At 39.9% G+C, this 11,953-nt stretch overlaps 2 protein-coding genes across 2 annotated transcripts; both read left to right on the top strand.

Moving 5' to 3' along the window:
• Positions 1 to 7: 7 nt before the first annotated feature.
• LOC116629440 (keratin-associated protein 4-7-like) lies at positions 8 to 427 on the top strand (the record flags this gene model as incomplete). Its single annotated transcript, XM_032399730.1, has 1 exon — positions 8 to 427. A coding segment is annotated over one exon (420 nt), but the record flags the coding sequence as incomplete, so codon positions are not given.
• Positions 428 to 8,679: 8,252 nt separating this feature from the next.
• Positions 8,680 to 9,177, top strand: LOC116629439 (keratin-associated protein 4-11-like). Its single transcript, XM_032399729.1, has one exon. The coding sequence runs from the start codon at positions 8,680 to 8,682 to the stop codon at positions 9,175 to 9,177; it is 498 nt and encodes a 165-aa protein (XP_032255620.1).
• The last annotated feature ends 2,776 nt before the right edge of the window (positions 9,178 to 11,953 follow it).

Below are 11,953 nucleotides of genomic sequence, written 5' to 3'. Positions count from 1 at the left end.
CTGTGGCTCCAGCTGCTGCCGCCCCTCCTGCTGCATTTCTAGCTGCTACCGCCCCTCCTGCTGTGGTTCCAGCTGCTGTGGCTCCAGCTGCTGCCGCCCCTCTTGCTGTGGCTCCAACTCCTATGGCTCCAGCTGCTGCCGCCCCTCCTGCTGCATTTCTAGCTGCTACCGCCCCTCCTGCTGTGGTTCCAGCTGCTGTGGCTCCAGCTGCTGCCGCCCCTCCTGCTGCATCTCTAGCTGCTGCCGCCCCTCCTGCTGTGGCTCCAGCTGCTGTGGCTCCAGCTGCTGCCGCCCCTCCTGCTGCTGCCCCTCCTGTTGCCTGCGCCCAGTCTGTGGCCGGGTCTCTTGCCACACCACTTGCTATCGCCCCACCTGTGTCATCTCCACCTGCCCCCGTCCCATGTGCTGTGCTTCTTCCTGCTGCTGAGTGTCTCTGCCTATAATTTTTGTGACATATTAATATCTTCACAAGTCACACAAAATGCGTTAGGCCAGCCAGTGACTGGTGAATGGAGTCTTAGCTGCCAACTCATCTTCTAATTTGGCATTCAGTGTTGGCATTCAGTTCTAGCAAGTGACAGATTAAAACAACTGTCAAATGATTTTTAACCCCGGCCCAAATGCATCTATTTTCAGGCCAGCAATATCTTCGTCCTATGTATACACGACTCTGATGATCTTACATGATATTGTTTTCATACGTTCTAAATAAACAGCCATTTCTACTGATATTAAAATCTCCCAGTTTGTTAATGATTTAGCATGTGCATGTGTGTATATGCGTGTGTCTTTATGTATCACCTCACACCAAAGTACATCTTGCTTTAAATGCAGGAGATCATGTTCAAGAGCAGTTACTTACAAGACTCCACTAGGCATTCGTTGTATGACATGGTCAAAATTGCTTAACCTCTCCAAGCCTCAGTTTGGTTTCTCTGAGAAATGGGGACAATACACCATGTTCCTCAAAGGTCCAAAGACATAATCCATGTAATATAGTTGGCACAGGGTGGGGCATGTAATGTAAGCTCTCAATAAATCTCTTTTTTTGGTTATTTTTCTTGAAACACTACCCTGGACTAGAATACTATCTTAGCATAGTATTGTCTTTGATAAAACAAAGAAAGGTTGCAAAATTGTTTTACTGTCCTCTATAACTCAAAATTAAGTTTTAGTATATGTCTCAAATGTCCCTTTTAAAAACACTAGTGAGCTGAACATCATAAAGTCATCTAAATTTCACTTGACTATATTTCTACTTCCAGTATGTTCCATTATTGGTTGTGCAAATATTGGGTGTTCTACTTAGCTCATGTACTCTCTCCTCCTTCCTCCCCTCCTCTACCTTCCTTCCCCCTTTTCTCTCTAAGCATAAAAACTCTCTTTTAGAACACTAAGTATACCTTCTAAATCCAGATTTCTGGAAATCTATGAAGTCCATGGCAACCTTTCCATAAAAATTTTAAAACTTTTCATTAACAGAATGTTCAAAATTTTAGTATTTCTAGACTGAAAGTCTATATTTTTTCAGTCTTATGAAAACTCTCATGTTACTGAAGTTTCTCATCTTCTTGATGATTTTTTTTTTTCACTTTGGGCTTTTATCACCTTGCCTGGTTTTACTTAAGAGAATATGCACAGGGTATTTCTTTGAGACAGTTTTCTCAGCATCCAGACTCAGGTAATAATGATCCTCCTTAGTTGAGAAAATGTGCCACAATATATATGATAATATCATGTTTATATAAATATAAGGGTCTATAAATTTTGGTTCATAATCTGAAGTATAGTGAAAACATTTTAAATTCAAATTGTGCATACATCAGTTTTATCTATTAGCTGTGTTATATTTCCCAAAACTTTAACAAGTGTAATTAAGGGTTATTATTTCTAAAATTAAAAAAAAAGTTATAAGGTATAAGAGACAAACCAGATAAGAGTTGATATAAAATGGGGCTCACCCCAACACAAGTTGGGTATCATATTCTTAGCATATCCTAGAAATGTCCGGTAGACATTTTCAGCTTCACCTTTTCAACTTATTCTGAAATGTTCTACAGAATACAGCCCTGTCTATTCACACACTAGAATTAACAAATCTTTTATCCTCCCATATGTTCCTCTTTGATAACTAGTAATTATAGGATGCAGGCTCTCATTTTAATGTTATGCTTCATTAGCTAGAGCTGAATCAAAGAATGTAGGTTTTATACTGCTTTTTTCAGTATTGAAGTATCTGAGGCTTATAATTTCCTGTTTTTATAACGAGAGCTGGGTCACAGCAGGAACAAGATAACACTCTGAATCTGTGTAATAAAAGGACTATTTACAAAGGTGTAGACAGAGCTTAGGGAAAGCAATAAGGAATAGCTCAATACCCAGGGCTCATAATAGCAAGGAGCAGTTACCCTATGCCTGAAGACCTGTGTAAGGATTTGAGTGAAGTAGTCAAAGGGCAGCATGCCAGACTTCTTAGAATTACTACATACAGGCACTCAATGTACATTAATTTCCATCAGAGAGAGTTACAGTGCTCTGAAAGATCCAAAAGTGATACCAGAGATAGTGTGGCAGAGGAAACCAAGGTAGAAACAATTATGAATGGGAAAGTGTGGCTTTGGTCCCATTGACTTTACCTGAACACAGAGTTGGGACGATTTTAAGTGAATAGAGCATGGACTAAGTCTGCCCTTCATCCAGTTTTATTTGGCCGTGTTAAATATGTACCACTGGAATTGCTCAACCCCTCCTAGGTAGTAAACTCTAAACAAAACTGAATTCCAGAAGAGCAACAAGAAATGACTGTTCTGATGAAGGAGATAGCTGAAGGGAGCCTTGTAATCCCCACAAACCCTTTTAACAGTCCTATCTGGCCAGTGTATGGGAAGACAGTTCCTGGAGGTTAACAGCAGACTCCTGGTGATTAAACAGCTCTTTCCTCCAGTTGCTTCAGTTGTAACTAATATAATAGAACTTTATAGGAGGCACAACAAGCCTAGCCAGACTGTTATGCCATCCCAGACTTGCCTACTGCTTCTTTTCCATGCCAGCTTCAGGTTCTGCCAGGTGCAATTTACATCCTCATGGCAGAGAACCAAGTGTAGATTTACTGTTTGGCTACATGGATGTTTGAGTTCACTAGCATATTGTCATAATGTAGTGATGCTGACTTGGACCTGATAACCATTGAGAGCAAGTTAATACTATACATTGATAATTGTAGCATTCATGAGTGAAAAATCATCAACGAATTTGAAAAAGCAAGTCCAGAAACAGACTCAAATACATAAGGAAATTTAGTATATGAAAAGGTGGCATCTTAAATCAGTAGGGGGAAAAGATATATTGCTTAGTAAATGGTGTTAGCTTATGGTCATAACAAACTTAAAAACATTTAAACCTCACATCTTGTAATCCCGATGGATTAAATATTTGAAAATATAAAACATGAAACTTTGAACAGAAGAAATTATGAAACAATGTTTATGCAAAATTACAACTGGAAAGAACTTTCAAAGTATGACACCAACCCAGAAGCCATAAAAGATTAATAAATTTGACTATATCAAAAGTAAACATCTGCATGGCAAAAACCACATAAGCAAAGTCAAAGAAGAAAGACAAACTAGGAAAAATATTTGAAATTCATATTATATAAAAAGGTTAATTTTTAGCCTTTTATGCTTTATATAAAGAGTTCCTGCAAAAAGCAATGTATAAAGGCTAAACACAGTAGAAAAACATAAAAACATAAATTACAGGCAATATAGAAAATTTTCTATAATTTTTTCTATATAATTTCTATAATTTTTTCTTATAGAAAAGGATATACTGATAGCCTGAAACATCTGAAGAGCTGCTCAATCTCACTTAAAATAAGGAAAATGCAAATTAAAATCACATAGAGAGGGGAGGTGGTGGGGGATGGGCTAAATAGGTGATGGGTATTTAGGAGGGCACTTTTTTATGTTATGTTAATCACCATACATTACATCATTAGTTTTTGATGTAGTGTTCCATGATTCATTGTTTGCATATAACACCCAGTGCTCCATGCAGAACGTGCCCTCTTTAATACCCATCACCAGGCTAACCCATCCTCCCAACCCCCCCTCCCCTCTAGAACCCTCAGTTTGTTTTTCAGAGTCCATAGTCTCTCATGGTTCCTCTCCCCCTCCAACTTCCCCCGCCTTCATTCTTCCCCTCCTGCTATCTTCTTCTTTTTTTTTTTTTTTTTTTAACATATAATGTATTATTTGCTTCAGAGGTACAGATCTGTGATTCAACAGTCTTGCACACTTCACAGTGCTCACCATAGCACATACTCTCCCCAATGTCTATCACCCAGCCACCCCATCCCTCCCACCCCCCACCACTCCAGCAACCCTCAGTTTGTTTCCTGAGATTAAGAATTCCTCATATCAGTGAGGTCATATGATACATGTCTTTCTCTGATTGACTTATTTCGCTCAGCATAATACCCTAGGAGGGCACTTTTGATGAGCACTGGGTGTTATATTAAGTGATGAATCACTAAATTCTACTCTTGAAACAAATATTACACTATATATTAACTAACTAGAATTTAAATAAAAATTTGAAAAAGAAAAAAAAGTCACCTAGAGAAACTTTTTCACCTATCATATTGACCAAGATTAATGATAGACAGGTGTCTACATACATAAATACGTATCTCTCTCTATGTATCTATGTATTTGTGTATCCTGCGTATCATTGCATTAATACAAATGAGGAAAGACAAAACATTCACACATCGCTGATAGATGTGTAAATTGGTACAATCTCTATGGAAGGTGAAGCTGGCATTATCTAATAAATATTATAAACAAGTGTATACTCCTTGATCCAGCTATTCTATTTCCATAGGAATTTATTCTACAGAAAACACTCACACATGTGAAATTATGTATGAACAGGCTTATTCATTGCAGCATTGTATGTAATCTCAAAAGACTAAAAGCAAACTAAATATCCAACAGCGGAAGACTGGTTCAATAAATTATGATATCTTCATAAATGGAATACAATGCTACTATAAAAGAAAAAGAATGGCAAAGTGGTATATATATACTATCTGAATGCTTCATGTGAAAAAGCAAAGCAGGAGGACCATGACTGATGTACTACCATTTGTATAAATGAAAGAAATGAATAAATATTCTTATTTGTTTCTTATGTATTAAATATCTTCAGAATGAGTAAAAAAACTGGAAGCTCTGGCTGCCTTCGAGGGGGGACCCTAGGTGACTGTTAAGAAAGGTGGTAGGAATACATGTGAAAAAATGATATTCAAAATGTTTAAATTAAATTTTAAAATATAAAAGATGCAAAATACAAAAACATTTCACCAGAGACTAGTTTTTTGTTTTGTTTTTACTTCTTCCCTATCCAAGACAATTCTAAGCAACATTTAAACTATTCCTACACTCCTTCTAAAGGAGACTGTTTTCTTTTCATGTCTTAGCAATGCTGGCGTTGCCAAAGCTCATATGGATAGAGGGGTGGACGCAGAGCTGCAACCTACAGCCCAGCTCAGTGGTTATGGCCAGAGGACTGATGCAAACAGTGGGAAGACTTGGGGATGGGGAAAAGTTTTCCAGCCCCATGGGGAAAATGGTAGGCACCATAGTGGCATCACATCATAATTCAGTTACCTCGTTTGAGGCAGCTTTAGTGGGTATGCACTTTCTCTACTTTCTAAGAGAAGAATTACATAATCAGCAAGCATATTTGGGGTATAGAGGTAAATTCCAAGGGAATTGTTTAAGTATTACATGTTCTCTTTTATTACAATATAAATAACATCATCTGGAAGGGACTACAGATTTTAGTTTGAATTATTTAAGAAAAATACACAATGGTCACAGCTAATTCCAAAAAGAAATAGAGGGGCACCTGGGTGGCTCAGTCGTTAAGCATCTGCCTTCGGCTCAGGTCATGATCCCAGGGTCCTGGGTTTGAGCCCCGCGTCGGGCTCCCCGCTCCACGGGAAGCCTGCTTCTCCCTCTCCCACTCCCCCTGCTTGTGTTTCCTCTCACTCTGTCTCCCTCTCTCTGTCAAATAAATAAATAAAATCTTAAAAAAAAAAAAAAAGAAATAGAAAAATATTTTTATGAATAGTGAACATCAGGGGGCCCAAGGCCCATGAAAAGGAATTTGAAATCCCCCAGAATACATGTCCATAGACATTTGCTGACAGTGGGGTTTCTAAAGACTCTATGTAAGTTTCATGCTTACTTATATGTTAATAATGCAGGATGCATTATTAACCTAGAGCAACATGAGGGTAAAGACAATTTCTTTCCCATCTGACTTTGCAGAGAGGCAGGGTATATAGTGCTTAAAAATGTGGACTCCAATGCTCAGTTGGCTGGAAACAAATCACTGCTTTCTATTTATTGGTTTTAATTCTCCCTTTGCCTCAGTTTCCTCATCTGTAAAGGGGAGATTATAGTGAAACCTGCTGCATTGGGTTGTTGGGACTGGCAAATGTGCTCATCTGTGGAAAGCACCGGAACAACTGCATAATGTGCTAGTTGTTGTGTTATTGCAGCGTCCAGCAAAGTGCTGAGCAGGCAGCACTCAGAGCCTTCAGAAGGAAGAAGGACAGGAATTCCATAATCCATTGTGTTTTCATTTTGCATAGGCTCCTGAAAAGAACAGGCATATTTAGTGCATAATCATGTCGATTATCTCTTCCTTATCTCTAAATGGCTTCAGTTCTTTTTTTAGCACATAAATGCTTTCTGATTTATTTATCCCGTAAAACTTTAAATTACTGGCTTTTAGGAGGAAAGGGCATACATTATATACATGGAGAGCTATAAAATACATAAAAAACAGATGGGGTATGTTTTATAAATTTTATAAAAAACCTTCCTTATACCTCTATGTTCAATTTGGTTCAAGCCTTTGCTGATTCTTTCTTTGAAGTAACTCTGTTATGCTCATTACCATCACCTGAGGCTATGAGCACATATCTCACCTTGCTCCACTTCAACCTTTAAACAGTGTCTCTCCCCAGAAAGCCAAGTGTATTTTGGCATTTCTAAAGGCAAATCAAAAAATTAAAGTCAATTATATATGGCATGTATATATCACATTCCTGCTTAATAGCTTTTAAAAGATCCCACCATTTCTCCTGAAATTTAAGGCTACACACAATCTCTCCCTCATTCTAGCAATCTCAATTTATCTCTCACTACTTCTTAACCTTCCATACATTTCCCTTTCATCATCACAGGCCAGAGTTATGCCCAATCTCAACTATTGTCCTTTCTCTTGAACAACAAAAGGTCAATGTGTCTTCTCTGATGGCTGAGACAACATCTACAGTCATTAAACAGAGATCTCCTTTATCAAAAAGCACTCTATTTCAGCCCTGGGGATACAAAGATGGGTAAAGCATATTCCTTGCCCTAATGGAGTTTATATTCCAGAGGGAGCCAGATACATAAATGCATTTCTGGTAGAAAATGATATGATGGAACCCATGCATGTATAAAGCATAATGGAAGTGCAATAGAGAAAAGACTTTACTTTTGTGCCATGCCAAGGAAGATATAGAAGGAAGGTGGCATTTGAACTCAATGGGAAAAGATAACTAGGAGAACGCTGAGCTCACAAAAGACTTTGCAGGAAGAGGGACTATCGTGAATGTAACTTGCTCTTTCCTTGAATATTTTTTTCCCTGAATACCGGTGGCATTGAAGAATACCTCTTACTTAGGAACATAACCAGATCTGGCCTTGATTATAAAACTCTTTATGGATGTCATTACTATGAAAGTATATGTAAGATCATAAATACCATTTATATTTCCCTTAATGTTCCTAAGAAAATCTTAAACATATAGGATACCACAAAAACTGACAGACATTTTAGGTTAAAATATTTGCAAAAATTTTAATAAAAATGGCCGTAAAGTATAATCATGGCATATTTTGACATTTCAAAAGACAGATCAAAAATTATCAGCCCAATTACTCTAGCCCAACCCAGAAGACATTTCTGAAGACCAACACCGATCAATCCCAGATGACTCTTTGCTATTTAAAAACCCTGAGTTGCTGCTGTTTCAAAGTACATCAGAGTGATGAGAAATAACACAGCTTGGAATGCTGTAGGAATTTCATTAACCCAAAGACCACCACAATATACACAATTAATCATAAGTCTCCTCACTTCTTACACTCAAAAAGAAGGAGCTTACTTCCTTTTTTCCTACCAGCATTCCATCTATTGAAATATAAATTTTCCACTAGAGATCCTTCTCCATCAGAAGCTCTCCCAAAATCACGTCAAGGTGAGAAACAGAGAAGAGACAGGGACCCACCTGTGTCACATGATACCCAGAGATTAAAGTCTTGTGACACTGCAAACAAAGAAATAAGAAGTGATTCACATGAGAACCCTGGGGAACTTGAGAAAAGGGAAATAACTATTTTCTATACATTGGGAGTTTTTACTAGAAAAATATAATGACCTAATTTACTAATTGCATTTGTAGTCAATATAAACAAAAAGAAGGAAATAGTCTTTTCATAATCACAGAAGTCCCTCAGCAGGGTATAAAAGGGGCCATGGGGCAAGGAGACTTCCTAACTCAAGACCCTCACTCTCTTGGAAACACACCCACAACTTCCACCCTCTGACACAATGGTTAGTTCCTCTTGTGGCTCCGTCTGCTCTGACCAGGGCTGCGGCCACGGCCTCTGCCAGGAGACCTGCTGCTGCCCCTCTTGCTGTGGATCCAGCTGCTGCCGCCCCAGCTGCTGCCAGACCACCTGCTGCAGGACCACCTGCTGCCGCCCCAGCTGCTGCGTGTCCAGCTGCTGCCGCCCCTCCTGCTGTGGCTCCAGCTGCTGCCGCCCCTCCTGCTGTGGCTCCAGCTGCTGCCGCCCCTCCTGCTGTGGCTCCAGCTGCTGTGGTTCCAGCTGCTGCCGCCCCTCCTGCTGCATCTCTAGCTGCTGCCGCCCCTCCTGCTGTGACTCCAGCTGCTGTGGCTCCAGCTGCTGCCGCCCCTCCTGCTGCTGCCCCTCCTGCTGCCTGCGCCCAGTCTGTGGCCGGGTCTCCTGCCACACCACTTGCTATCGCCCCACCTGTGTCATCTCCACCTGCCCCCGTCCCATGTGCTGTGCCTCCTCTTGCTACTGAGACCTTTCCCTGAGCCCACCTTTTCCCCTTCACTGGTTTCATCCAGCAGCAGACTCTATACACTATATGGATGCCTTAGGGGTGGCCATTTCCAACAACTGTTTGTCCACATCCCAGCCTCAGGCCAAACTCTCTCACCTTTGTTGACCTTTTCCCCAAGTGGACCCAGAGTATGAAATTAGGTGGTATTCATACCAAGAAATTACTAGAATTGCCCAAATTCTACATCTGACCTTTTGACTTCTAAGTGTCAAGTCACCCTGTCCCGAACAGAAATTCCTGCAGGGCCCGCAGGGGCACTGCTGTCATAGTCTCAGATCCAAAAGTCTATATTTCCTTTTACAGGAAGATTTCTGTATCTTGTTGTTGCTCCTGAATAAAGCTCCACTTTCCTGGCCTAGAAATACAATGTTCTTGTGTCTGCTGCTTTGCAGTGATTATCCTGATTTCCTGGGGAATTATAGCTAATGTGCCACTGAATCAGGCTTTCTAGTCCTGGCTCTCACCCTCAGGAAAATCCCAACGTGGGGAGTCTGACATTAAAAAACAAACTAACCAACCCAGAAATAACAATATACAAATGTCCAAAAGCACTGACGAATCATAAAGATTTTTATGTAAAATTTTAGGGGCATGGAGCAGAAGGGTTATATGCCACAGCAAGCCTTTCTTCAATATTTCTGAGAGCCTACTTTGCCCTACAATTCCAGTCCTCATAGATGTCTCATCCCTCTGTTCCTTCCCTCTCTCCTTCTCCCCTCCTTTCTCCATCTCCATTGTTCTTCCCTTGCCAGGTTTTCTTAGGAAACCAGGGGTTCCTCCTTATGGTCTACCCTTCTCCTGTGTAATCCAATTTATTATCCTCTCAGCCTTCTCTAACTTCATCTCCAACTATTAACAACAAAATAATGATCTTTTGGGAAAATCAATCTCCCTGAGTGTGGAGAATAGCATAAAATGGAAAGTACTCAAATTTTAATATTTCCCTATCTTAACAACTTTTCTGGGTTGTGTTCTTATACCCATGTTTAGGAGCATTTTTCAACAAATTTTATGAAGAGTGTGGGACTGACAAGAAACCAATCAATGCACTAGTTTGGTTCTCAGTAAGCCCAGAATATTCCCAAATCCCTATGGACTCTATCCCAGTAAAAAAAGGTACAAATAACTGCTATTCAACATAGTATTAGAAGTCCTAGCCACAGCAATCAGACAACAAAAAGAAATCAAAGGCATCCAAATCGGCAAAGAAGAAGTCAAACTCTCACTCTTTGCAGATGATATGATACTTTCTGTGGAAAACCCAAAAGACTCCACCCCAAAACTGCTAGAACTCATACAGGAATTCAGTAAAGTGGCAGGATATAAAATCAATGCACAGAAATCAGTGGCATTCCTAAACACCAACAACAAGACAGAAGAAAGAGAAATTAAGGAGTCAATCCCATTTACAATTGCACCTAAAACCATGATACCTAGGAATAAATCTAACCAAAGAGGCAAAGGATCTATATTCAGAAAACTATAAAATACTCATGAAAGAAATTGAGGAAGACACAAAGAAATGGAAAAATGTTCCATGTTCATGGATTGGAAGAACAAATATTGTGAAGATGTCAATGCTACCGAGAGCAATCTACATATTCAATGCAATCCCCATCAAAATACCATCCACTTTTTTCAAAGAAATGGAACAAATAATCCTAAAATTTGTATGGAACCAGAAAAGACCCCGAATAGCCAGAGAAATGTTGAAAAAGAAAAGCAAAGCTGGCGGCATCACAATTCCGGACTTCCAGCTCTATTACAAAGCTGTCATCATCAAGACAGTATGGTACTGGCACAAAAACAGACACATAGATCAATGGAACAGAATAGAGAGCCCAGAAATGGACCCTCAACTCTATGGTCAACTAATCTTCGACAAAGCAGGAAAGAACGTCCAATGGAAAAAAGACAGTCTCTTCAACAAATGGTGTTGGCAAAATTGGACAGCCACATGCAGAAGAATGAAACTGGACCATTTCCTTACACCACACACAAAAATAGACTCCAAATGTTTGAAAGACCTCAATGTGAGACAGGAGTCCATCAAAATCCTAAAGGAGAACACAGGCAGCAACCTCTTCGACCTCAGCCGCAGCAACTTCTTCCTAGAAACATCGCCAAAGGCAAGGGAAGCAAGGGCAAAAATGAACTATTGGGACTTCATCAAGATAAAAAGCTTTTGCACAGCAAAAGAAACAGTCAACAAAACCAAAGACAACCGACAGAATGGGAGAAGATATTTGCAAATGACATATCAGATAAAGGGCTAGTATCCAAAATCTATAAAGAACTTATCAAACTCAACACCCAAAGAACAAAGAATCCAATCAAGAAATGGGCAGAAGGGCACCTGGGTGGCTCAGTTGGTTAAGCAACTGCCTTCGGCTCAGGTCATGATCCTGGAGTCCCGGGATCGAGTCCCACATCGGACTACCTGCTCAGCAGGGAGTCTGCTTCTCCCTCTCCCGCTCCCCCCTCTTGTGCTCTCTCTCTCTCAAATAAATAAAATCTTTTAAAAAAATTAAAAAAAAAAAAAAGAAATGGGCAGAAGACATGAACAGACATTTTTCCAAAGAAGACATCCAAATGGCCAACAGACACATGAAAAAGTGCTCAACATCACTCGGCATCAGGGAAATCCAAATCAAAACCTCAATGAGATACCACCTCACACCAGTCAGATGGCTAAAATTAACAAGTCAGGAAATGACAGATGTTGGCGGGGATG

The sequence above is a fragment of the Phoca vitulina genome, unplaced genomic scaffold (genome assembly GCF_004348235.1).
Source record: "Phoca vitulina isolate PV1807 unplaced genomic scaffold, GSC_HSeal_1.0 scaffold904, whole genome shotgun sequence".
In the NCBI taxonomy this organism is placed as follows: Eukaryota; Metazoa; Chordata; class Mammalia; order Carnivora; family Phocidae; genus Phoca; species Phoca vitulina.
Note: the sequence above shows the minus strand (reverse complement) of the source record. Positions and strands in the feature narration are given on the sequence as shown.